Raw genomic sequence first — 27,839 nt, 5'->3', positions numbered from 1 at the left:
AGGAGGGCAGATTGCTTGAGCTCAGGAGTTTGAGACCAGCCTGGGCAACATGGCAAAACCCCGTCTCTACAAAAAAATTAGCTGGGCGTGGCGGCATGTGCCTGAAGTCTCAGCCACTCAGGAGGCTGAGGCAGGAAGATCACCCGAGCCTGGGAGGTTGAGGCTGCAGTGAGCTGTGATCGTGCCACTGCACGTCAGCCTGGGCGACAGAGTGAGACCCTGTCTCAAAACAACAGCAGCAAAAAATTAGGACAAAGGATAAACTCAAGGAAAGCAGAAAGGAGAGAAAAGAAAGAGCAGAAACCGAAGATACAGAAAACATAAGTTAAATATCCACAGGGAAAAGTGTTGCTTTTGTTTTTATTTTTGTTTTGAGTAAGAGTCTCACTCTTCTCCCAGGCTGGAGTGCAGCGGCACCATCTTGGCTCAGTGCAACCTCCACCTCTGGGGCTCAAGCACTTCTCCTAGCTCGGCCTCCCGAATAGCTGGGATTACAGGCGCCCACCACCACGCCCGGCTAATTTTTGTATTTTTAGTAGAGATGGGGTTTCACCCTGTTGGCAGGGCTGGTCTCGAATGATCTGCCCACCTCGGCCTTCCCAAGTGCTGGGATCACAGGCGTGAGCCACCGCACCTGACGGCAAAATGTTGTTTTCAGAAAGAACTAATCAAATTGGCCAGCCTCTGGCTGGGCAGCAGGTCTAGAAAAGTCATTCATCCAGATGGAAGCAGGAGGATGGGAAGGTGCAGGAGGGAGGTCTCTGAGAAGAACGGAAACACAAAGTACCTGAGGTGCAACTCACTGTGAGGAGATGAACAGGTTTCTAAAAAATTTCCATAGCAGCTGCGCCATTTTGCTTTTCCACCAACAGTGTACAGGGTTCCCTTTCCCCCCACGCTCTTGCCAACTCTTGTTGCCTTAGGTCTTGACAACAGCCATCCTAACAGTAGTGGGGTGATACCTCATTGTGGCTTTGACTTGCATTTCTCTCATGGTTAGTGATGCTGGGCCTTTTGTATATCTTCTTTGGAGAAAAGTCTATTCAAGTCCTCAGCCCATTTTTGAATCAGGTTGTTAGTTTTTTTTGCCATTGAGTTGTAGGAGTTCCTTATATATTTTGTTATTAACCCTTTATCGGACGTATGGCTTACAAATATTTTCTTGTATTGTATCGTTGCCTCTTCACTCTGTTGGTTGCGTCCTCTGATGTGCAGAAGCTTTTTCGTTTGTTGTAATCCCATGCTCTTGTGGTTGTGCTTTTGGTGTCATATCCAAGAAATCATTGCCAAGACCAAGGTCAAGGAGCTTTTTCCTTATGTTTTCTTCTAAGAGTTCTGGGGGATGAATTAGTGATAGAACACGAATGGAACACTAAGCAAATGGAAAAGTGATTGCTGAGGTCATCTAGGGATAGGGGCTTTTCGGGTGAAGAGGAGCACACGGCAGTTGATGATGTTGGCCACAAACATTGGAATCTGAAGTAGAAAGAAGGGAGGGAAGCCAGCGAGTGTTCAGAGAAGGAGGGGTTGTGGGCTGGCCGTCTCCTTTGGGACTTGAGCAAGGGGGCTGGAGAAGGAGCAGTTTGCCCTCTAGATCAGCGCGTTCTTTCCTGCCATGATCACACACTTGAAATTAACGGTGGACAGGCAGGGGTGCGAGGCTGCCACCCTGCCTGTCATTTCACTTTCCAACAACATGTGCTCCCCGGATCCTCAGACGATCATTTAATTTCACAAACAGAGGAAGGAGCATTTGTTCTCTAAGATACTTTGCAAACAAGAGAAAAAAGTGCACCCTGTTTTCTTTTTTAAAAAGTGTTTACACTTCCTAAAAAACACTGCATTTTTTTAAAAAAGCATTTGGGTCAACTAATTTATAGCATAAATAGGACTTTATGGGGGGAAGTATTATGAACATATCAAAAGTATTCATCACTATATGTTGTGCTAAGATGCCTGAAATCTATAATATGATTACTTTAAGTGAGTTTCCTTTCAATGCGCTAATAATAGTAGCATGCCCTATTTCTAATGAATGCATTTTAAAGTACCAGGAAATGAATCTCTGTTGCCATTTGAAAAATCTCAAGTGTCTGTTTTTAACTCTCAGCCATATCAGATACATTTTAATTTTAATATGTCTCAATTAAGATACAGTTACTTTGAAAGGAAAGAAAATGGTTTACTCTTCTAAAAAAATTTTATAATCATTTGGGAACAACTTCTTATTATGGAACATTTCAAACACATAGTCAGTACTTAACTCTGTCACACTAATCAATGCCTGGCCAATCTTGTTACATCTGTCCCCCAGGCCATTCTCCCACCTCTATTCCTCTGAATGGTTCTAAAGCAAATCCCAAACATATTAGTTCACGGATAAATGTTGCAGTGTATGACTCTAGCAGATGAGAACTTTTTTTTTTTTTGAGACAGGGTCTCACTCTGTTGCTCAGGCTGGAGTGCAATGGCATGATCTCAGCTCACTGCAGCCTCGTCCTCCTGGGCTCAAGGGATCCTTCCACCTCAGCCTCCTGTGTAGCTGGGACTACAGCGGCATGCCACCACGCCCTGGCTAATTCTTTGATTTCTTCGTAGAGATGAGGGTTCACTGTTGTCCAGGCTGGTCTCGAACTCCTGGACTCAAGCGATCCTCCTGTCTTGTCCTTCCAAAGTACTGGGATTACAGGTGTGAGCCACTGTGTCCAGCTAAGGACTGAGGAGGGGGACTCATGTTTTAAAAGGACAAAACCGTGTCCATAATACCATTATGCTACCTAAAGAAATCCTGGAATGCCTCAGTGTTGCCAACTACTCAGTCGCTATTCAACTCTCTCAATTATGAAATCATTTTAAAAAAGGGTCTCCACATTGAATTTGGCCTATGTAGTTGCATTCATTCCCCCTGCCCCCCCACTTTGTTTTCTTACGTGTATCGGTTGAGGAATATGGGTTTTGTGGATTTTGCCCATTGTGGGCTCATTGCTTGGGTTCCTCTGTCTGCATTTCCTGTAAACGAATAGTTAGACCTAAGTGGCTTGATCTGATTCAAGTTTGATTTTTTTTTTTTTTTTTTTTTTTTGTAAGAAGACAGGATAGGTTTGACCACTGTTTGATCTGAGGTCTTTCTTTCTTCCTTTAAAAACATTAAACAGAAGGCATACGGGAGGAATCTGCTGTGGGAAAGCAGCGCAGACCGATGCTGTTGCATCGCATCTCCCAGGAGCAAGGCCACATCCAGCTTGGGGAGTGGCAGTGAACATCTCTGTTGATTGTGTCCTTGGCTGTGCAGCAGCTTTGTATTTTGATGCAGTCCACTTGTCTACTTTTGCTTTTGCTGCTTGTCCACCTGTTTTATCTACATGATCTCACTGAACATAAGTGTTTTTATGTGCCAAGTGTTTTACTTACATTATTTCACTGAAGCCTCCCAAATGCCTTCACAACAAGATGCTGTTATTCCCATTTTACAGATCTGGAAATTGAGATCCAGAGAAGCGAAGAACCAGTTTCAAGGCTACAGGTACAGAGGGGGAGGATCAGGAGCAGCCCGTGCTCATCACGGCGACTGCACATCCACTGACCTCTAGGATGCACCTGGAGATCGGCTGCCCCCCGCTTTAGCAGTCAGCCCAAAGGGCAAACAGAAGAAATGTTTCGGGAGGGAACAAGGGCCTCTCTCTTTTCCTGTCCTGTTGCTCTTTTAGCTTGACTTGCATCCCCCTTGTCTTCTTGATGAAGCATTTAAGATGGACACACTCAAAGTGACACATTCTGCTCCCAACTAGGAATCTCTTACCTCCCTCAGGGTTCCCTCTGGGAGGAGACGGACTCCTAAGTTGCCGCCTTGGGTGCCCTTTGTGCTTCCTAGGTCTAGTCTCTCTGTTATTAAGATTGAGGCTTTGATCTCACCTAATGGTGAAAAAGGGTAAAAATGTCAAAACTTGTATTGCAGAAAAAAAAAATCAGTAAAATAGGGTGCAGAGAGAGGCATTTGTATTCACTTCCTGGGGCTGCCATAGCAAAGTGTCACAAACTGGCTAGCTTAAAACAAGGGACATATATTCTCTCACAGTTTTGGAGGCCAGAAGCTGGAATCAAAGTGTTGCAGGGCCACGCTCCCTCTGAAGGCTCCAGGGAGAATCTGTTCCACGCTTCCTTAGCTTTCGGGGTTATGCCAATCCTTGGTGTTCCTTAGTTTGTGCATGTGTCACTCCACCCTCTGCCTGCAATGTCACATGCTGTTCTCTTTGTGGATCTGCTGTGATTCAATGTGCCCCCTAAAGTTCATGAGTCAGAAGCCTAATCCCCAGTGTAACAGCACTGAGAGGTAGGACATTTAAGGGGAAGAATGGAACGGATTAATGTCTTTATGGTGATAGTGGGTTTGTTATAAAAGCAAGTTTGGGGCAGGTGTGGTGGCTCAGGCCTATAATCCTAGCACTCTGGGGGGCCGAGGTGGGTGAATCACCTGAGGTCAGGAGTTCGAGACCAGCCTGGCCAACATGGCAAAATGCTGTCCCTACTAAAAATACAAAAAAATTAGCTGGGGGTGATGGTAGGCACCTATAATCCCAGCTACTCAGGAGGCTGAGGCAGGAGAATTTCTTGAACCCGGGAGGCGGATGTTGCAGTGAGCCAAGATCACGCCACTGTACTCCAGCCTGGGCGACAGAGTCAGACTCCATCTCAAAAAAAAAGCAAGTGTGGGCTCCCTCTTGCCTTGTGATGCCATTGGCCATGCTGTGACTCAGCAAGAAGGCCCTCACCAGATATTGCCCCTTGATTTTGGACTTCCCAGCCTGTAGAACCATGAGCCAAATAAACTTCTCTTGTTTATAAATGACGCACTCCGTGGTTTTCTGTTATAGCAGCACAGAATGGACTAAAACAGCATCTGTGTCCAAATTGCCCTCTTTTTATAAGGACATCGGTCATAGTGGATTAAAGCCCACCCTAACGGCTTCATCTTAACTTGATTATATTTACAAACACACAATTTCCAATAAGGTCACATGCATAAGTAACCAGGGGTGACAGTGACATTATATATTTTGGGAGGGACACAGTTTGGCTCACAGCAGCCATTTGGAACTGGGATTAAGAGCACAGGCTATGGCCAGGTGCAGTAGCTCACGCCTGTGGTCCCAGCACTTTGGGAGGCCAAGGCGGGAGGATTGCTTGAGCCCAGGAATTTGAGACCAGCTTGGGCAACATAGGGAGACCACATCTCTACAAAGAAGAAAAAAAAAACACACATTAAATTAGCTGGGCATGGTGGCACATGCCTGTAGTCCCCGCTACTCAGGAGGCTGGGCTGGGAGGATCGCTTAAGCCCAGGAGGTCAAGTCTGCAGTGAGCTGTGACTCCACCAGTGTACTCCAGCCTGGGTGACAGCGAGCTTGTTTCCAAAAAAAAACCACAAAAAACATAAACACACACACACTCACACACACACACAAACCAACCAAAAAACGAGCAATAGGATTTGGTATTAGACTGTTTCAAAGGCCTCAAATTTGGCATGGTATGAACTTTGCCAAATAAGTTAACATTTCTGGGATAATAAAGACTACCTCATGATATTGTGTGAAGATTTAAAAAGATTATGTGTAGAAAGCACGTGGCTGAGTGCCTGGCAGGAAGAAGCACTTGGTGGCTGGCAGGTCTCCTCCCCTTATTTTTCTTTGCATTATTGTTATTGGCAGTAGTAGTAATTATTAACAGTCTGTGGTCTAAGCAGGCCTCATGAGGGTGAGGTTTCAGCAGGACTTGAAGGAGGCAGGGGAGCTGGCCCAGCTGGTATCTGGAGAAAATATTCCAGGGAGAGAAAACAGCTGTAGCAAAGCTTCCAGATCCTTCTTACATTGCTCTGCTTTATAATATTTTTTTCTTTTTCCTTTCTTCCCCTACACTAGAATGCAAGCCCCCGAGCATGAGTTTACTGCCTCCTAGATGAGTCCTAAGCCCCCAGAACAGTGCCTGGTGTGGAGCAGGGCACTCTGTGCACAGTGTAACAGTTGTTAAAGAAATCAGTATTGGAGCCCAGAAGGATTGGGGATGAAACATCTCTTTTGTGTCTTTTTTTTTTTTTTTTGGAGACAGAGTCTCACTCTGTTGCCCAGGCTGGAGTGCAGTGGTGCAATCTCGGCTCACTGCAAGCTCTGCCTCCTGGGTTCACGCCATTCTCCTGCCTCAGCCTCCTGAGTAGCTGGGACTACAGGCATCTGCCATTACACCCGGCTAATTTTTTTGTATTTTTAGTAGAGACGGGGTTTCACCATATTAGCCAGGATGGTCTCGATCTCCTGACCTTGTGATCCACCTGCCTCGGCCTCCCAAAGTGTTGGGATTACAGGCGTGAGCCACCGCGCCCGGCCTCTTTTGTGAAGTTCTAAAAAGTCATGAGATGATGTGGACTGTGAGCCTCATGAGAGCCCCCTCATTGCAGGCCAGTTTGTTGGTGCCTGTTTTTGAGAGACTCCTCCAAACCAGGGGTACCACCTCCCCCTCTTTCCACTGGACAGTTCTCATTAGAACTTATTCCAGGGGCTGGTCCTAAAGCAGTATTTTTTAACTAAATTAAATTATTTATTTATTTAAAGACAGAGTCTTGCTCTGTAATCCAGGCTGGAGTGCAGTGGCGCGATCTCGACTCACTGCAACCTCCGCCTCCCAGGTTCAAATGATTCTCCTGCATCAGCCTCAGCCTCCCTAGTAGCTGGGATTACAGGTGTGCGCCACCACACCTGGCTAATTTTTCTATTTTTAGTAGACAGAGTTTCACCATGTTGGCCAGGCTCCTGACCTCAAATGATTGCCTGCCTCAGCCTCCCAAAGTGTTGGAATTACAGGCGTGAGCCACTGCGACCGGCCTACTGTTAACAGACAGGATCTTGCTCTGTCACCCAGACTGGAGTGTAGTGGCACCGTCTCGGCTCACTGCAGCACTGATCTTCTTGGGCTCAATTGATCCTCCCACCTTAGACTCCGGCGTGGTTGGGACCACAGGCACACATCACTACACCAGTTATTTTTTTATTTTTTGTAGAGACGGGGGTCTCACTGTGTTGCCCAGGCTGGTCTTGAACTCCTAGCTTCAAGTGATCCTCCTCCCTTGGTCTCCCAAACTGCTGGGATTAGCAGTATGAGTCACAGCATCTGCCCCTAAAACAGTACTTTTAAAAAGTTTCTGGAAATTGTTTCATCTTGCAAAAGTAAGACAAGGGCCAGAGATGGTACATGGAAATTCTCAAAACATCATGCAATCGCAGGTTTGGATTTCAAGAGGCTCAGGAATGAGCCCATCAAATGTCTCCCTCCGTGCGGGTGAGGCGCAGTCTTTTGTACTTCTGGCTCCTGGAGCCAGCCTTGCTTTTCTTTCTGAGCAGGCACTGGGACACTTTCCTCCCTTCTCCTAAAAGGCAAGGGGGGCTCCCTCCACACACGGCTACATCGTGTTCTTTGTGCACGGTTGGTCTGTGCACTTGGCCACCTCTGGATTTGTCTGTAACGCTGCAGATTATGTGGCATCTCTCTAACTTTATCAAGTCAACTGGCAATCTAGAGGGAAAAGCTTTGTGCGACGGGGACATTGCACCAGCGCCAAAATCCATGTAGATGTGCTGGCCTTCACCAGCCACTGTCCAGACTCTGAACAGACATCAGTCGAGCGCCTGCCACATGCCGGATCCTTGCCAGAGCTCAGAGCATCGAGATGAACAGGTCACCCTCCTCAAAGGACTCAGGGGACCACCATGTCAACAACTGCTACTAACATTTATATGGTCCTTTAGAGCTGCAAAGTGCTGTTGCCTATAAACAACTTGCCAGGTGAGAAAAACCAGTCTAAGCAAGGTAAGGGATTGCACAACAGCTTTCTGGCAGTGACAGCAGTGCTGGGTAGCAAACCCTCCTTTGACTCCAGACACCAGCTGCTTTCAACCACTGCTCTCCACTGGCCAGGAGGGAGTGAGGGTAGGGAAGGGACAGTGACTTACAATAAATACAGCTGTGCGTGTGTGGCGGGTCTTGTGCAGCACAGAGGGAGGGGGCCTCTGTTTGCTGGGGAGGGTCACAGCAGAAGTCGTATTTGATTCAGGCCTTGAGAGATGAACAGAATTGCTCTAGATGGAGAATCTGGAGACAGGGCGCAGGCAGGCAGGTGTGGAAGCTGGGGACCCTTCTGGAGTGCAGGGGAGTGCATCAGAGTGGGCAGAGGCCAGTGAGGGCCTCCGTCTCCCAGCTCAGTAGATAAGGCTGGATTCTCCAGGCAGTCAGAGTTTCCCAGCACTGAAGTGATTCAATTTTGGTTTAAAAATGCAGCCAGGCATAGTGGCCATAATTTGGAAGGGACACCTCTTAGGGCTTACAACTCGAATGCATTCAAAGTTGTTGGAAATGCTGCCCTCTTAGAGGTCTTTTCAAAGGGATGGGGAAGAGGATTTAAAAATGCACAGAAAACGAGGAGGTTCCTAGCTTTTCTGCTTTGTGTGTGGAGGAGCAGAGGTGAAGGAGGCTGTGTTGCAAACAGGAGTGAGGTGCCCAGCGACAGGGCTGTAGACAGAGGTGAGGGCTCCTCCCCTGCCACCCTCTCCCCTTGCCTGGCGGGTGAGTGAGGCCCCTGGGGGAGCATCGCTCCGTGTCTCCTCTGTTCTCTGCAGCTCAGACAAGTCGGCCACAAGCGCAGGGCTGGCTCTGGCCGCTTCTTCCCCACTGGCCCAAAGGGCACAGGTGAGGAGAGGGACAGCAGGAAAGGAAGGAAGCTGCTCGGAGTGCAGTATCAGCCTGGCTGAGAGCCCGCCGCTGTGTGCCAGGGAGAGCTCCCATCCAAAGCCTTTCGCCCTCCAATGCCTGCCAGGCCCAGGAGGTGGCTTGAATGAGCGAGCTAGGGGGCCTAGGCGTGGGCAGAGGAGCAGGGCCTGCCTCTCTCCACCCTGAGTTGTGACAACCGAAAATGTTTCCACATTGCCAAATGCCCCCCTGGGGAACAGAATCTCCCCTGACCGTGAGGACTGTCTGCTTCCCTGAGTTTAGAAGACTAAACCCTCCTAAGAAATGTTCTAAGAAATTCTATCAGTTCAATACATTTATATTATAAACTCTTCTTAGAGATTAGAATGCGAAACAGAACCAAAATCCTTGATTTGTGACATGCACCTGCCCTTATCCACCACCCAGGTGACATTCAGGACAATCCTCTCAAGTGCTCTCAGCTCCGTCTCAGGGCGGGGGTGGGACAGCACAGGGAGCCAGTGCCCATGGGGTCCCTGCGAGCCTCACCATGACAAGGTCAGGGCAGACACCTGGGGGTCAGCCAGCAAGGGTTTCTCTATCTAGAACTACTTAAAACATACTCCCTTCAAATCTCTCCTTCAATACATATTTACCAATGTGTGGCCTTTAACTAGGCTTGACCTGTTTCAGGGCCACTTTTCCTCATTCCTACAAAGGCACCGAGCAGGGGCAGCACGCTCACCACAGCCAGGTCTTCCCCATTTGCGAAGAACAAATGCCAGCCCTTCATTGGAAGAGGGTACAGGCCTTTCTTAGTTGTAGTCTGACAACAGGAAGAGAATTCTTCAAGGCCAAGCCCCGGCAAGAGGCCTGTGGTGAGCCATGCTGTGCCTGGTGCCTCCGCACCACTCAGGAGCCCAGAACAAGCTCGCTTGAGGGAGACCAAGCTCTGCTGAACGAGCCTCGCGGGAACAGGCATCGCAAGGACCCATGTGGCCCAAAACCCTTTTCTAAAGCAAAAACATGCCATGTCACCTACACATCTAGATATACGCCACATCATCTATGTAACTATACACGTAGTTACCTACAGTCATGTGTTGCTTACCCATGGGAATGCACTGAGAAATGTGTTGTTAGGTGATTTCATTTTTTTTTTAGACGAAGTCTAGCTTGGTCGCCCAGGCTGGAGTGCAGTGATGCAATCTCAGCTCATTGCAACCTCTGCCTCCCATGTTTAAGCGATTCTCCTGCCTCAGCCTCCGAAGTAGCTGGGATTACAGGCGCCCGCCACCACGCCTGGGTAATTTTTGTATTTTTAGTAGAGACGGGGTTTCACCATGTTGGCCAGGCTGGTCTCAAATTCCTGACCTCAGGTGATCCATCTGCCTCGGCCTCCCATAGTGTTGGGATTACGGGCGTGAGCCACTGCGCCCGGCCTAGGTGATTTCATCTTTGTGTGAACATCATGGAGTGTACTTGCACAAACCTAGATGGTGCAGCCCACTACACGCCTGGGTTATATGGTATGGCCTATGGCTCCCAGGCTACCAAACTGTACAGCATGTTATTGTAGACAATTGTAACACAATGGTATTTGTGCATCTAAACATAGAAAAGGTACAGTAAAAAGATGGTATTATAATCTTGTGGGGCCACTGTAGCATATGCAGGCTGTCCGACTGAAGCATCTGTACGCGGCCCATGACTGTACCTGTGTATGTGCCACATCACCTGTATGTAGATATGTAGTCTGCACACACACTCATGTGTTGGGCACACGAACAAGGAACAGATTGATAAATTCTTTGAGTTTCAAAATTGTGTTGTTTTGGCAACTTTGTGACTTTTTCCTTTCTCCCAAATATTACCATTAGCTTAAATCACAACCACTATTGTTTCTATGGGGAAAACATACACATTTGCTGTCTCTCTCATATTTGGCCTACTAGGAAATGAAAAAACTGACGACTTAGCACACATGCAAAAAACCTGTGTGGCAATTTTAAATTAAACCTATTTATACTCGGCTGGGAGCGGTGGCTCATGTCTGTAATCCCAGCGCTCTGGGAGGCTGAGATGGGTGGATCACCTGAAGTCAGAAGTTTGAGATCAGCCTGGACAACATGGTGAAACCTCATTTCTACTAAAAATACAATTAAAAAAAAAATTAGCTGGGCGTGGTGGTACACACCTGTGATCCCAGCTACTTGGGAGGCTAAGGCAGGAGAATCGCTTGAACCTGGGAGGCAGAGGTTGCAGTGAGCCAAGATCGTGCCACTGCACTCCAGCCTGGGTGACAGGGCAAGACTCCGTCTCAAAAAAATAAAATAAAATAAAATAAAATAATAATATATTCACACTTAACAGTGGAGACAGATAGTTTACGAATTAAACCCTGACTCTTTTTCCTGATAACGGAAAAGAGATGAAATTCACGTACTACTTTATTTGGGGAGAAATAGCTAAGTGGAAAACTGCATGTAGAATTTTAATTGATAGGTGCTGAAATACAAGGCATTTTAAATAACTTCTTTAACAAAATGGTAGATAGTAGGATTTATTTTAATTTTTCAATCTGAAAAAAAAACCCAAAAACAAAAAAAACCCAAACTATCCTCATATATATATATACAGTGTCAACATTTTCAGAGCACTTACATTAGGAAACATTGTTTCTCTTCAACTGTATGACAATACTGTATATGCCACAATAAAATTTACAAACACAATCGCATCGGCAGTCATACAAACATCATGATTTTACATTTTAATACACAAGAAAAAAAACAGACATCTTCCCGGCACTTGGCTCCCGCCTGACGGCAACGTCTCCCACACATTTTGAGAGGCCTCAGCTTTGAACACCCGGCAGCGGCTGTTCCAGAAGTCATGTCCTTTCCAGATCCAAACTTAAATCATGAGAAATTTGCCATTTCAAAATAACTGAGAGTTTATTCATGGGTGTGGTGAAGTGTACCCCACCAAAAGATGTGTAAAAAAATGGCATGAAAGTAAAACTAAATAAAGCTGTTGTAAAGCAGCCTCGTTGACACGGTAGCCCGGAACGAAACACTTACGTGTAAAAGTGTCATTACAGTTTTAAAGTCATTCGTTATATTCAAATGACAACTTTTTGACAAATCTAATGAAAACAAACTGATTTGGTAAAAGGTTCAAAGACTTCCACATTCAAGCTCGGTGTGGCTTCGCACGCGTGCGCCCCGGCTGCGGAGGTGACATATTGCTGTATTCGGACATAAGGCACTGTGATCTGAACATGCCGTGCACTCACCTTATGTCGCATCACCTGTTCCATACCAGTGAACTCTTTGAAATGAAAAATAATGAAAACTTCAGGACACAGTGCACTTTAATGACATACAGCATTTAAAATCCGTCAGACAAAGGTCTGAAAACAGTCTTTTAATGCAAGCCTGAATCTTCAAGCACATAAAATCTTTCTTTTTTAAGCTTAATTCCAACATCACTGGAAGAAATACCCATCATTAAACCCTGATATACATTCTTAACCACTTGCAGCCAGTGTTCATGAGGCAAAACGTGACCCAGAAACTTTGTTCAAGTTCTCCTCCTAGGGCGTCTACATTCACGGCGGTCACTCTGTTTCCGTCTCCTTTTGTTTGGCACCTGTCAGTGGATGGAAGACGAAAGTTTCAAAGCTCATGGTAACAGCAGGGTTCTCTCCCCCAGGGGTTTCTACCTGTGCCTGGCAGTGCCTTAGGAGGATGATCCAGAGGCTTCGGAGGAGGGCAACGTGGGAAGGAGCAGGTGGCCCAAGCTCCCATCTCCCACCCAATCGTTCCTGCAGCTTGGATCCATGTAACATCTTGTCATTCTAAATATGTTAGATTTAATTTGGAAAAAAAAGCGTTCCACTCCTAAAAAAATTTACTAAGAAATATGTAGGTATGTTTTAGTGAAGGTGTGAAGTATTTCAGTTGTGCACACTTAAAAATATGTGTTTAAAAAAGCTTAGGCCAGGCGCGGTGGCTCACACCTATAATCCCAGCACTTTGGGAGGCCAAGGCAGGCGGATCACCTGAGGTCAGGAGTTCAAGACCAGTCTGGCCAACATGGTGAAACCCTGTCTCTACTAAAAAGACAAAAATTAGCTAGGCGTAGTGGTGGGCACCTGTAATCCCAGCTACTTGAGAGGCTGAGGCAGGAGAATTGCTTGAATCTGGAGGCAGAGGGTGCAGTGAGCTGAGACCACACCATTGCACTCCAGCCTGGGTGACGAGTGAAACTCTGTCTCAAAGTAAAAAAATAAATGAAATGAAATAAAATAAAATAAATAAAATAAAATAAAATAAAAGCTTTATGGTATTCCTAAGGATAACGGCACCTAACAAGTATCTGGCTAGGACATTCCACAGTGGATTGGCAGGAGAGCTACTATTTTTCTCATCACAGGAGTTTCTCTCCTATTTTTTCACCAGATGCTAGACCCCTGAAAGACATCGGCAATCTATTAGAATATGTGGCTAAAACATCGTAGCTCCTAGCATCAGACTGCCCACGCACTGGATGCACGCACACACAGGTTCATTCAGGCAGTCTAAGTTTGACAATGAACTATTGCTAAAAACTTTCTGAAAAAGAGAAAATGTTATTGTGTTGAACCAGTATCCCTATGGGGAACGGTGGCCATTGCCTAGTGAAGAGAGTCACCCTAGTACCTTTCAATCGAGTAACAGCAGACGCTTCATCAAACTGCCTCTTACTGACTATTCCACGGACAACTACCTAACAGTGCTGGTCCTGGGCACCGCGCCTCATCGCACACACGTGGCTTTCATGCACGACTTTCAGCTTTTCTCATAGCATCCTAGGAGGGAGACTGGCCTGTATCAGCCCACTCCTTCTCCACTGAAGAAATTGAGGCTGAAGGAGGTGAGGCATTCAGATAGTGCTCAGGTGGGACGGCTGGGACTTGGCCTCACAGTGGGGGCCTCCTCGTTCACTGCTTGTAGCCGGCTGTCCCCCGCACACGGAAGCACGTCAGCGACTGTTGATCAGATGCAGGCGTCCCACTCCAAAAGTTCACGTGCAATCCAGTTATTAGTAATGTGGAATATTTTCCTCAACGAATCGTGTTGTATACGCTGCATCATAAGGAATTCCAATCCAGCTACCCCCATCTTCACGGCACAATTTCTATGGTAACATACATTCCAAATTCCAGCTGGAAATAGATTCCTCCCTGCGCCAGCATGGATGGGAGGGGCATCGCGATGACTTAGAATTTTTGAAATACCAAATCTGGATGGAAATTTGAACTCATCCAGTACAACCGTCTCATTCTTATGGTTTGAGATCTCAAGAAACAGAGAGGATGAATCACTTGACTTGTTTACTCTTTTTGTAATGTCCAAAGAGACAGCCAAGAGCTGACATTCAGCCTGACCCTGCTGGGCAGACTGTGACCCTTGGTCCAGGGCTGGAAACGGGCTTTTTCTGAAGGTGCTAAGCTATATACCTGTGGGAATAAATCTGCCCAAAGAGGACTTTTTCTAGTGGGCACGAATGTGCTGTGCAGTTATGCCAGCTTGGAAATTTACATGAATTTAATACGATGCTCTGGGTGAGTCGGGTTCCCTCTGTTCAGTGTTGTCTGTGAGATTCCTCCACAGCTGCACTGTTCCTTTTCAATGCTGTGTCGTATTCCATCGAATGAATGTGACACAATTTATCCATTCTTCTTTTCAAAGATATTTGGATTATTTCCAGTTTTATGACGTTGACATGCGTTTAGTTCTTAATATTTCATGATTATAAAGACTATTGTGAGATTCAGGTCTTTCAAACACTTGAAGTTTGCAAGTGACTGCACCAGGCCCCATTTCTAGAGTTTCTGATTCAGTGGATTCGGGGCGGGGCCCCAACGTGGACATTTCCTAATAAATTCCAGGTGGCGGTGATGATGCCTGGCCTGAGGACCACCTCTGAAAAATCACTGCCGTACTGGAATTTCTCTTGGTGTTCTCATTTAGCGAATGAGACATGTTTGTTGCAGGTGGTGAAGATTCCTTTAGGGTAGGTATTTTTGGGTTACAGACTGTAGAAACTAGTCTTAGCTGAAATTTCTGAACTAAAGAGAAATCAATACTGTAGTACACACACCATTTAATATTTGATTCTTAGAGTTCGAAGGGCATGCTGTTTGCTCCCACATTGGGTCCATGTGGCCCTGACAAAGGCTGGGTTGTTCATATTTGACTGGGCTGGGGAGGCGCAGGGATGGGAAGAGGAGGAAGAGGGAAGGGAGGGCTGAGGTTTTAAGAACTCTGAAGCCCACCTCTTACTACTGAGTGTGTGAAATGAGAGGACGGCCAGCTCCTCTTGTCCAAAGCCCTCTCCTCCTCTCTCTGCTCCTCGCTGTCTGAGACCCTGGGGGCTTGCTCAAAGTCAATCTGTCAGAAAATGAGTTTAACCACACTCTACTTGAAAGTGAATGTAATTTCTGTGCAATATTAATGAATAAAAGTTTGTATAAGTATTCTGTTTTATCTACTAAAAAATACAAGGTTTTTATTTTATTTTTTCTCTTTAAGAAAAGATGAAGGTATCAGTAGAAGCCAATGACATTCCCTCTATGTTTCTTATGTTTCACTAGTTCTCCCACAAAGCACAACTGAAGAGGTCTTTTCAGTGGAAAAGGTTATGATGAACATGGCAATGGCTTCCAAGTCATTTAGGGGCCACTGGACCTTGATAGGAGGCTCTTAACTTAGAATACATTCTATACACTTTCCTCACTCACGCAGAACACTTAAACTTCTCAACTGAAAAGAAAACGAAAACGGTTTACAAAGTAATATAGTCAAAGCCTTGATCTGTAGGTGGGTGGTGGAGAAACGATGGTTTAAATGCTGCACTTCCTGTTCTGCCCCCCACCCTTCCTAGATGCCAATGGCAAAGTCAGAAACCAGCATTTTACCTGCTGGTGTGAGGATCAGGGCTTGCAGAATATCCGACAGGGAAATAATACCCACGATACTATCTGCTTCATTTACCACCACCAGCCGATGGACCTGCCAAGAGAAAAGCAGGACACGTGAAAATTAACATTTAAAAAAGGTTTAAAATGGACATTAGGAAAAAATATCATGTCATGTTTTTATACGATAAACACATCCCTCCAGCCTGGGGAACATAGTGAGACGTCATCTTTAAAAAAATGAGACAGCGGCTGGGTCTGCTGGTGCACACCTGTGGTCCCAGTTACTTGGGAGGCTGAGGTGGGAGGATTGCTTGAGCCCGGGAAGTGGAGGGTGAAGTGGGCCAAGATCACACCACTGCACTCCAGCCTGGGTGACAGAGTGAAACCCTGTCTCAAAAAAAGAAAAAAGCAACACACACACACACACACACACACACACCCCATAAATGAATAAATGAGGGAAAGTAGCAGCGGACAGACCCAAACGATGACCCTGGGCTCTAATATTCAATGTATTACTGTCTGATCACCTGGAAGACCCACTCCGTACTGAAGAGTCACAGCCCTGGTGGAAAACAGGGACACAGGCAGGAGAAGGAAAGAGGGGAAAACTATCTATCTACTGTCTCTAATGATACTGATTTGTCTCTAATTCCAGCGGATTTGCTTGATTACTTTTAAGAAAAAAGAGCTAGCTATGCCCTGCTGAGTTTTCAATTTTCAAAATATTAATATAGAAAAGATACACCTCAAAACACGAAGCACAATGTAGCTATAACATGCTCTTAAACATAACAGTTTTAATTTCTAAAAGCTGTATGTCAGTTTCTAATAACTATCAGGTACTTGTCTTATTAATACATGGGAAGGAAGTCCAGATGATGACGGAAATGAAGAAACAAGGTTGTGGCTCTTACAAGGGTTTTATTTTCTGCAGTGTCTTTTCTCTGTGAAGTTCGTATGTTAAGAATCGCATTCAAGAGGATAAATGAGCTATAATGAAGTGGGATAGATTGCGTTCATCTCTAGTTCTCTACTCTGAAATCTCTAATGAGTGACTGCAGAGTGTTTTGCGGTGTTTCTGTAACAGGCATTTCATCCGCAGGAAGGGAGCAGTGTCGCTATTCTCTTAAAAACTTCAGAACGGCTGGGCGCGGTGGCTCATGCCTGTAATCACAGCACTTTGGGAGGCTGAGGTGGGCGGATCACAAGATCGGGTGTTCAAGACCAGCCAAACATGGCAAAACCCAGTCTCTACTAAAAATACAAAAAAATTAGCCGGGCATGGTGGTGCATGCCTGCAATCCCAGCTACTCAGTAGGTTGAGGCAGGAGAATTGCTTGAACCTGGGGGGTGGAGGTTGCAGTGAGCTGAGATCATGCCATTGCACTCCAGCTTGGGCAACAGAGCGAGACTGTGTCTTAAAAAAAAAAAAAAAAAGACTTTGGAACTCGGGCCGGCCGCGGTGGCTCACGCCAGTCAATCCCAGAACTTTGGGAGGCTGAGGTGAGTAGATCACAAGATCAGGTGCTCGAGACCAGCTTGACCAACATACAAAAATTAGCCGGGCGTGGTAGTGCATGCCTGTAATCCCAGCTACTCAGGAGGCTGAGGCAGGAGAATCGCTTGAACCTGGGAGGTGGAGGTTGCAGTGAGCCAAGATTGCACCATTGTACTCCAGCCTGGGCAACAGAGTGAGACTTCATCTCAAAAAAAAAAAAAAAAAAAAAAGGGCTTCAGAACTTGGGCCAAGGCAGCTCTGTGCCAGCTGTGACCTGGGAGACCCTCTCTGTATTGAACAGCGATACCCCGGTAGACAACAGGGACATAGAAAGGAGATAGGAAGAGGGGGAAATCCAGTTTTTATATTTTGTCTCAAATAATACTATGTTGGTGATGTTTCTGTCATAGCTTGCTTTAGGTAAATAATAATAATAATGTCTTGGTCATCTTTCTTATGGCAGTCAACATAAATTTCTTTTAAACATTTCTCTAAAAAAGCTTTAGGTTCATCAGTAATCCTGTGATATAACATAGCACAATTATTTGCTAACTATAATCACACATTAAAATGATAGTTCACATTTGTCTTCTACACTGAACACATTTTATTGGTTACATTCAATAGTGGATATTAAACAGTTATCTCTTGAACTCTGAAGGGAAACCATCTCACTCAGAGAATCTCTCAAGGGAAATCATCTCACCCAGAGAATCTCTTAAGGGAAACCATCTCACCCAGAGAATCAAGTAGTTCTTTCAGACTGAAATGACTTCCCAAATATTTCCTTGTCATCTGCTGCTGAGTCAAACTTATGTATGTCCCTTGTTGGAGGTACCTAAAAGTTAGTGCTCTATTTATGTCATATAAATAAAAGGTATCATCACTGATACTGTACACCCTTCTCCTAGCTACATTAAAGCTAAAAACTTATTTTTTTGGTCCTTCTGTGAGGAGTCATCTTGTGAAGGAATTTTTTTTTAGACGGAGTCTTTTATTTAGGGTGTTACACAAAGTATATTTTAAAATCCTATAAGCATTAAAGTCTAAGGAAATCGGACTGCTGAGGTGCAGGAACCTGGGAGTTACTACATTATTTGCTATTTATCTAATTGAGGAAAAAGAGATACTGGTGGGAAGAGAGAAAAAAGTTTTATTGATTTATCATTCACTTTGTTAAAATGTACATTTTGCACTTTAGATTTTGAATTCATAAATACTCAAATGGAACTTAAAGCTTCAGGGACAACTTTTGTTTTCTCAAAACAAAATGTATCTATAGATATAGATACACAGATCTATTTAGAGACAGGGTCTGGCTCTGTTGCCAAGACTGGAGTGCAGCGGCACCACCACAGCTCGCTGAAATCTCAAGCTCTTGGATTCAAGTGATCCTCCTTCCTCAGCTTCCCTATTAGCTATGACTACAGGTCCAAGCCACCATGCCCGGCTAATTTATTTTTATTTTTAGTAGAGACAAGGTCTTCTTATGTTGCCCAGGCTGTCAAACACATATAGTTTAAACTATGAATGTATCTTACCAGTTTATTTGATTCAGCTATGATATCATGACTTTTCAATTCAATTCAACAAATCTTTAGAGATTGCCTATGTGCCAATAATGTGCCAGGTTCTGGGACAGGAGAGAATCCCATCCGACTGAACTTGGAGGCTGCCTCGCTGGGCCCTTCCTGAGAGTCAGGCTTCCGGAGGCACCATTCACTACTGGGGACTTGTTGCAGTGGCCTTCGGGGGAGCAGGACTGGGAAAGCCGTCTCACCTCAGCTCTCACTATTCTGTCCACAATGGTCTCCAGTATTTCCAGCTTATTGCACTTTACAACACCTTCAAAATACTGTGAACGGTGCTGAAGGGCCTGGGTCACTGTGATATCTAGGTTATTGTATGTTTTCTCAGCAGCAAGATTCTGTAATGAAGCAAGAGAATAAATTATATCCTTTCATTTCAGTTCACTTCAATGACCAAAATTAGTGAGCTTAAGACAGCCTGATTTCTAAAAACTTTAATGCTTATCTGAATTCAGTACCTGCATACATCAGACGTTCGTTCTGGCTTACAACATACCATTGGTACTGTTATTTCATCAACGTAACAATCACAATTAAAGATAATCATGTTACGAGGTCTACCTTCCTTATGAAGCAACATTGTTAAACTTTGATAGCATATCCTGCCAAAGATTGCCTCCCGTTTTCACCCTCTAATGCTCTCTACCATGCATGGATAAAATCTCTGGCAAGGTGGGCTGACACCTGTAAAGCGTGGTGAGTGCTGCAGCAATGGACCTTCTCAACGAGCTCCCTGGGAAACAAGGTTTCTGCTGGGAAGAATTTGGAGGGCCCAGGGGGATCAAGCAACCATGGAGGAAGAACAGGCTTGATGAGCCCCATGGATCCAAACAGCTGCATGGGGCTCTCATTCATTTTAGCGGGTCCCACTCAACCAAAATGCCCATCAGCATATTTCTCAGTGACTATTATGTTTAACATAACAGAATAGTGTGAAGCAAAGGGTTTGAGACAGCTGCAAAAGAATGTTCAATGCGGGGTCAGCATTGTGAAAAAATGGCGTGCACATTTGCGGCTATGAAGTGTCAGTCCCCTTTTCTTCTTTAGAACAGTGGCTCCCGATCAGTAAGCAATGGGACGTGCCCCACAAAGGAGCCATGAGTCCACGTGTGCACTACGCATACGCCTAGAGGCGAATAAATCAGGCCTCCTCCTGGGAAACAAGAACATTGAAAATACATACACATGCTGCGGCAGTGCATAAAATACGCATGTATTGTAAAGACGCGGAATTATAAAATGTGGCTAATGTATAACTAATTGCTAAACTAAATGCATATTAAAAGTACAATTACTATAGAAGGTCTATAAAATTCTGATAATATCCTCACACCCCAAAAGGTTAGAAATTATTAAATTAAGAAACAAGAGAAAAACATAAAAACATATTACATGAATGTTTAAAATGCATTCTAGGTGACAGATCGAACAAAATTAAAATACTTACAATTACATCAAATTTGGAATAAATATCTACAACTTTTCCTAAAAATGAAAAATACATGTTAGAAAAATGTCTTAAAAAAGAAACTCATTTAAAATCAGTTTTAATGACGTAATTACTAAAAGTTAAACGCTAATAACCTTGTCTATTTTTAAATGGAAACTTAGATATAAAATCATATTTTAATGGACATATGAAAATAAACCAATTAAACATTTGTATGACCCTTTGTGCCCCTTGGTGCTGAATTTATTCACCATATCCAAGTTTTCATTTTCCCCACGTATCTCCTGTGCCAGGTCATCTCACAATAATTGCACCCTGAGATAAACAATTATTTCTGTCTGACTGTCAGCGCCAAACACACAAACCTGACTCATCCACAACAGGCAGAGCTGATATTCGTCTTTCCACAAATATGTTCAAGGCTTTAATGATGGGAGTGTCTGGATGTATGAAGGCAATGTTGTGGTACGTTCCTATTCCAAGCTCATCCAGGTTCTGCTTCATGAAGGCAGGCTTTGGCATATCAGACATCTAAACAGGAAGATAAGCGCAAATGTTCTAGACCCAGAACACACCCTTTTCATGTTCAAATGTCCAGATGTGAATGAAAAAGTATGTTCAACAAATTAAAGTTCGTTTTTTCTAACAGTCTACCTGGATGCCTGAATTCACATGAGAAATTACAAAGAACTATATCTTTTGTTTGAACCAGTCTGTATGTCTATGCTTATATTTAACCACTCACAAACTCTTGCAAAGCATTAACACTGTAACATTTTTTCATCTCCCCTTCACTCACTAAAAAACGTGCATAGAACCAGGGAAGAACAGGTCTATTTGGGATATTAAGACCTGTAAGCCACCAAGAATTGAATCCTTTATTCTTAATTGTTCATGTTAAATTTCTGGTCCTGCTGTCAGGATTAAGTAATATTTATTAAGAACCCACACATTTCCAAACCCAAAGCATTTGACAGCAGCTGTCTGAGCCACTGCTAAGCTAGTCCTCACGCCACCCGCCTCTACATCCTGAATTCTCCTTGGAGAGCTCCAATTTTTGTCTACTAGGAACAAAGCAGCCAGCTGAACAGAATTAAAAGAATCTTTAAAAATTAACTTTTCTTTTCGGGGGCTGTTTTAAAGGAGGAGGGATATGGCAGGAGAGAAAAGTCTAGGGTCATGTTTGAGTATAACAAAATAAGGTCTACGGTTTCAAAAATCCACCTTTTATAAAGGGTATAGTTGATTCCATCCTCCTGGTGTACCTTATAATTATCAGGAAAAGATGAACAATTAGAAGAAACAAAATGTTCAAGTCAAAGAGTTCATCAACATTCAAATCATGAGACTCCTAGAAATTTAGAGAAAAAAAAGAAAGACCTATTAGGTCATCTAGTTCATCTCAATATAGCTAATTCCCTGTTGCATACTATATGCTTAGGCTAATTTTCAAATGTCTTGAAGGGAAATGCTCCTTTTTTTTTTTTCTCAGAAAATGATCTCATAATTCAGTAAAAAACAGGCTCTGAAATTTCTTTAAGTTCTCTATTTTTATCTGAAAACCTTTAGTTAGCTGAATATTCTGGTAGCATGATTCTAATTACCATATTGGCCCAAATATGAGGCAGTACTGGGCAGAGGCAACTTCCTCTCCTTTTTATAGAAGATAAAAATCTAAAGCAGCTCTGCGAAAGAATGATCTCATGCTTTGACTCCCTCTTGTGCAACAGCACACTAGCAGAAATAGTTTGGGCTTGGGAGTCGGAGAGACTCCCGGGTTTGAAATCTACCACTCAATATCCACGTAACTTGGGGCAGGTTTCCCAGCCAGGTGTCCTGTGGATGCAAGGTGTGCAAACGCCTCCCTCCCATGGCCTCTGCATGGAGGAAAGCGTCAGGAGTGAGGAACGCTCGACAGGGATGCTGGCTCTACCGCTCCCCAGCCACGCAACCTTGGCAAAGCTACTTAACCTCTCTTAGCTGCATCCCTATAAAATAGGATTAATAAAAATACCTATCTGATAGGGTAGCAGCAAGGATGAGATTATGTAAAGTACTTAGAACAGTGCTGGACATACAGTAATCAGCTCTCATGATTAATATTATTTAAAAATGACTCCAAGGATTAAGTGAGCTGCAGGCCTGGCACATGGGGGCCCTGAATACATCCTTCCCACTCCATGCTCCCTCTGTTCCTATGAAACTTCAACTACTAAAGCGGCTGCATTCCCAGATGTACAGTATGATAATGTGGATGCATCTCTAATCCTTTTTTCCTAGATTATCGCCTTTATTAAACTTCAAACTTTAGTTTTTTGTAAATTATTCTTCCCTACCTTATTTCTTAGCATAGCATGGTTAAAGTTATTTATATATGTAAATGATTAAAATATAAGACTGGGTTGATTGACAAGGTATTTCTCTCAATCACTAAGCCCTCTGTGCTTCTGTAAGCAAAAGGGGTCCCTCCAGCTGCCTCCAGGGCAGGAGCTTCAGCTCCTTCACACTGCACCAGAATGCTACTTTAGGTCCTTAGGTGAAGCCATGGGGAGGAAAATGGGAAAGCTAATTTGAAGTACATTTTTAATATCTGTTACATTCTTTAAAAACAACTCTTCAAATTACCTCTTCAGAACCCCTAAGACCTTCTACTGGTTCTATCTGACTGATTACTTATAACCTCAAATTCCATACATGTAATTAAAAGGAAAACATAAAAAAAGCTCTTATAAACTCTGTTCTTCTTGAGTCTCTTTTAATGTTTCCAACCAAACACGCTCAAAGTTCTGGATGACTATGGAGGCAGCTCATTTCAAGTAGCTGAGAAAACCTGCAGGTAATACAGGCCTTATTTGGGCCAACATGGTATTCTTGTGTCAAAATTTTATTTGTTTTGGGTTTTTCTATCACTGCTGCAGTTTATAATAAGATAATCTTGAGGACAGTATTTTTTTTTGGAACATGTTTCTAAAACTGTGACACCAATAAAAGCAACATAAAGCAATTTTTACTCTAGATATTAGTTCAATTTATCTTGTACAACAGTCCTTAATTAGACTGACTTGCAGATTGCCTTCTTTCCCCTATGTTGGTGATAAATGTTTTAATTTAATGAGAGAATGCCGAGTTTTGTTTTTAAAGTTATTTTGATACTTGCACTAAAAGGAGATTGCTTTTAAATTGGAATCAACTTTAAGAAAGTACAATTCAGATAGTAGTAAGTTGAGAAACTGAAGTTTAGAAAGGGAGATCTCAAAACTAACAATTTCTTCTATTGAGGGTAACAGGAGCCAATTTACTTGAAGTACATTATTTAATAAGTAAATGCAATTATGTCTTCAGAAACGCTAAAAACAACTTACAAAAAGCTGGAGGAACTTGAGGATTCTTTTGTGGGTGAGTATATAAAGTGCATTCCCACTGATAGGGTCAATAACTGGCAATCTGTGGATTTTATTTTTGATCAAGGAGTATACAGCATCGAAGAGGCTGTGGGAAAAGTCGTTAGAGTTGTTAGGAGGCTTTCAAGAAAAATCAGAACATTTGGACTACCCCTGCCTTAAAGCACTTCCAGTGTTTTTATTATTACAATAATCACAGTGTTTTGGAAGAGTTTTAAATTAGAGATCTCAGCAAATTTCTCATTTTTCACAGTCTATGTTAACATATCTCAAATACAAGTGCAAGCTACAAATCTCCAGAAGAGGAGATTTTGTTTTGGTTTGTTTTTTTGAGATAGGGTCTTGCTCTGTTGCCTGCTGTCATGGCTGACTGCAGCCTTGACCTCCCGGGTTCAGGCGATCCTCCCACCTCAGCCTCTTGAGTAGCTGGGACTACTGGCATGCACCACCTTTATTTTTTGTAGACATGGGGTTTTGCCGTGTTGCACAGGCTGCTAAGCGATCCACCCACCACGGCCTCCCATAGTGCTGGGATTACAGGCATGAGCCCTTGCGCCCAGCCAGGAAGAGGAGGTTTTTTCTGAGTGTATTTAGTGATTTTATTTGAAAGATAATATAACCTAAATCCTTAGAAAAGCAAACAGATGCATCATATTAGCAAGAGAGCAAAGGCTGTAGCAGCAAGCCCCCTGCATTGGTGAGTGGGCAAACTGGCTCTACCCTGGGCCAGCCTGGCTAGTAGATATTGTAGGGCCAACACTTCTGTTCTACTTGGTGCCTCTCCTGGGACTGCCAGTAAGAAGGTTGTTACATCTTTTTGTTAGGACTTGTAAATAAAATGAAAATAAATGCTTTAATCTTTCTCTGTACAGGATTTGAGTTTGAAAGATGCTTTTACACAAATGTGGAAATGTATCACAGCCAAACCAGAAGGCTGGATAAAAAAGGATGGCCCAAACGACTACATAGAAGGCAGCTCACGTTCTGACCACATCTGAACCGACATCTCACATACACTGATGTTTAAACACTAGTGTGGAGCTGAATTGCCACAGGAGTTGTTTAAATGCATATTCCCAGGCCCTATCCTGATTGAGCAGGTCAGGGGTAAAAGCCCAAAAATCTGCAATTTCAACACATCCCCCAGATTGGCCAAGATCTTCATGATGGTTTAGTATGACCCTATTACTAGCCCATTATCAATCCTTAGCAACACAATGGCTGTGATTTTTCTAGTGCTACTAGGTTTACTGAATGCATACAGTGTAGTTGGAATTAAGGAGGCCATGGGAACTGTTTAGAATAAAGAACATGTTTATTTGTTTCTTTCTATCATGGTGATAAAACACATACATCTGAATGAATGTTTTCAAAGGAAAAAAAAAGTTTACCTTGCATCTGGAGATATATTCACTAAAGGCTTAAATGTTTCTTGTAAATAAAGCTCTGTATTTATAGAAAGAAAATATGCAGTTAGTAACACATTTGCTGTTTGCAGTTATTACATAAATTCAAATACCCTTCAGTTTACAGTTAATAGAAGGATTAAAAACTCAAAAAGAAATTTAATTTGCCTAAAACCCCTGCATTAATTACAGTTATGGCTATTTTAAACAACTTCCAAACTGTTTTCAGGATGTTGCATTTGAAGAAAAATTAAATATTAAAAACCAATTTGACAGTAGGTGTTTATAAAATCAGGAAAAAAAGAAATCTGATAAAAGAGCAATACCAGCAGAGGTCACTAGAATGCTATCAGGTTCATATTACTCTCAAGAAATGAAGCAATTATGAAATTAAAAAAATTAATTTCCATAAGTTATAAGATAAAATCAGTTATAACAAACTTTGTTCTTTAAATATTCTTAAGTATTATACCAAATTAATGCTCAAAACCTACTGCATTGTGGGCATCTTTCCAGCATATAAAACCTTTTTTCTAAAGATATCAACCGCAATTAATTTGCTTTTCCAAAGTTTCTTTTTTTTTTCTGAGACAGAGTCTCACTCTGTCGCTCAGGCTGGAGTGCAGTGGCATGATCTGGGTTCACTGCAATCTCTGCCTCCCAGATTCAAGCGATTCTCCCACCTCAGCCACCCAAGTAGCCGGGACTAAAGGTGCACGTCACTACACCTGGCTAATTTTTTTTGTATTTTTAGTAGAGATGGGGTTTCACGATGTTGGCGAGGCTGGTCTCGCACTCCCGACCTCAAGTGATCCACCTACTTCAGCTTCCCAAAGTGCTGGGATTACAGGCATAAGGTACTGTGCCCAGCCTTTTCTTTTTTTTTTTTTTTTTTTTTTTGTTGAGAAGGAGTTTTGCTCTGTCATCCAGGCTGGAGTGCAGTGGCACCATCTTGGCTCACTGCCTCCCAGGCCCAAGCCTAAGCCTCCCAGGCCCAAGCAAGTCTCCTGCCTCAACCTCCCAAGTAGCTGGGATTACAGGTGTTTGCCACCATGCCTGGCTACTTTTTTGTATTTTCAGTAGAGACAGGGTTTCACCATGTTGGCTAGGCTGGTCTCGAACTCCTGACCTCAGGTGATCCACCCCTCTCGGCTTCCCAGAGTGCTGGGATTACAGGTGGAGCTACTGCATCCGGCCCTAATTTTGTATTTTTAGTAGAGACGGGGTTTCACCATGTTGGTCAGGCTGGTCTTGAACTCCTGACCTCAAGTGATCCACCTGCCTTGGCCTCCCAAAGTGCTGGGATTACAAGTGTGAGCCACCACTCCTGGCCTTGCTTTACCAAGGTTTCTATACAGAAGGTGTTTAAGAATATTTTGGCATTATTATTACTATCAAATACCATGTAATGTCAAAATGTAAATATACTTAAACCTTGGTCTAACAGTACTTGTACAGTAGAACTGGATAAGAAGTATCTATCTTGGTGTTATACAATCTCTGTACAACAGGCCGTACAGATCCCATGACAAATTTGTTTAGCTTGGTTTGACAAAGCCGTAATAAACCAAATCCATCACTCAGTGAAACTTCTAAATCACATGGATTTGAAAGGGCCCCTGGGGTGTAAGAGAACTCCAAGATGTGTTCTGATTTCACAGCCAGTTACAAAGCTTGCTTCTCCTATCAAGCATATTATGGGAAACATAGAACCAAACTCTTCAATTTTGAATTCAAAATTTTCCTTTAGTCCCTCCATTTCTACCAGTGTTTCCTTCAGCACCCTGCAGACTGGGTCTGCCGTGATTCCCACCCCCGGTCCTCTCCACCAACCCACCATGACAAGTCTCCGTGAGACCACCACCTTCACAATCATGAAATGTGAATTTAAGAAATGGTTCCATGGCAGAAAAGAGTATCATGATTTTCAAGGGTGAATGTCAATGTGACAAAGAAAAGAACATGGTCTTCAAATCACTTCCATGCTATTTGCTCCAAGCCATCTAGTTTGAGGTTCATTTGTCCTAAGTTTCTCCATAATTTGTAAAGAAACAATTATTAGGTTTAAATAAGAACAGATGCTTGCTTTGGTTCAAGTTAGGCATGACTCTGATGCATTTCTTAATACCAAGGCAAATCTCTGAGGGTTGGACTTAGTAGAGAACGGTGGCCCCACTGTGGACAGCAAGGTGGAGCTTGGTTAGCTCATTCATCTTCACATTCCTGGCCCTAGGATAAGGCCCTGCCTGCTGTAGGTGTCCTATACATGTCTATAAACAGAATGGATAATACTTATATTGTTCAGCTTTAGTACAGTAGCATACTATCAAAATTAAGATAGAAATAAAGAGAATGTTTTAAATAACATTTTATGATGAGCATTTTTTCATGTGTCTGTTGGCTGCATAAATGTTTTCTTTTGAGAAGTGTCTGTTTGTATCCTTCGCCCACTTTTTGATGGGGTTGTTTTTTTCTTGTAAATTTGTTTGAGTTCTTTGTAGATTCTGGATATTAGCTCTTTGTCAGATGAGTAGATTGCAAAAATTTTTTCCCATTCTGTAGGTTGCCTGTTCACTCTGATGGTAGTTTCTTTTGCTGTCCAGAAGCTCTTTAGTTTAATTAGATCCCATTTGTCAATTTTGGCTTTTGTTGCCATTGTTTTTGGTGTTTTAGACATGAAGTCCTTCCACATGCCTATGTCCTGAATGGTATTGCCTAGGTTTTCTTCTAGGGTTTTTATGGTTTTAGGTCTCACATTTAAGTCTTTAATTCATCTTGAATTAATTTTT

General features: G+C 43.4%; 1 protein-coding gene across 2 annotated transcripts in view; it reads right to left on the bottom strand.

Annotated features, from left to right (window-relative positions):
• Window positions 1–11,280: 11,280 nt before the first annotated feature.
• PRKAG2 (protein kinase, AMP-activated, gamma 2 non-catalytic subunit) overlaps window positions 11,281–27,839 on the bottom strand; it is a 340,427-nt gene continuing 323,868 nt past the window's right edge. For both annotated transcript variants that reach the window (XM_011984322.1, XM_011984323.1), the window contains 7 exons: window positions 25,036–25,090; window positions 23,606–23,732; window positions 20,609–20,774; window positions 20,241–20,278; window positions 18,985–19,131; window positions 15,701–15,794; window positions 11,281–12,387 (listed from right to left, as the gene is read on the bottom strand). In XM_011984322.1, coding sequence (XP_011839712.1) covers window positions 12,356–12,387; window positions 15,701–15,794; window positions 18,985–19,131; window positions 20,241–20,278; window positions 20,609–20,774; window positions 23,606–23,732; window positions 25,036–25,090 — 659 coding nt within the window. In that variant the 3' untranslated portion in view covers window positions 11,281–12,355. The remainder of the gene's footprint in view (window positions 12,388–15,700; window positions 15,795–18,984; window positions 19,132–20,240; window positions 20,279–20,608; window positions 20,775–23,605; window positions 23,733–25,035; window positions 25,091–27,839) is intronic.

Source organism: Mandrillus leucophaeus, unplaced genomic scaffold, assembly GCF_000951045.1.
Source record: "Mandrillus leucophaeus isolate KB7577 unplaced genomic scaffold, Mleu.le_1.0 Scaffold266, whole genome shotgun sequence".
In the NCBI taxonomy this organism is placed as follows: Eukaryota; Metazoa; Chordata; class Mammalia; order Primates; family Cercopithecidae; genus Mandrillus; species Mandrillus leucophaeus.
This window is presented reverse-complemented; position numbering and strand designations above follow the sequence as displayed.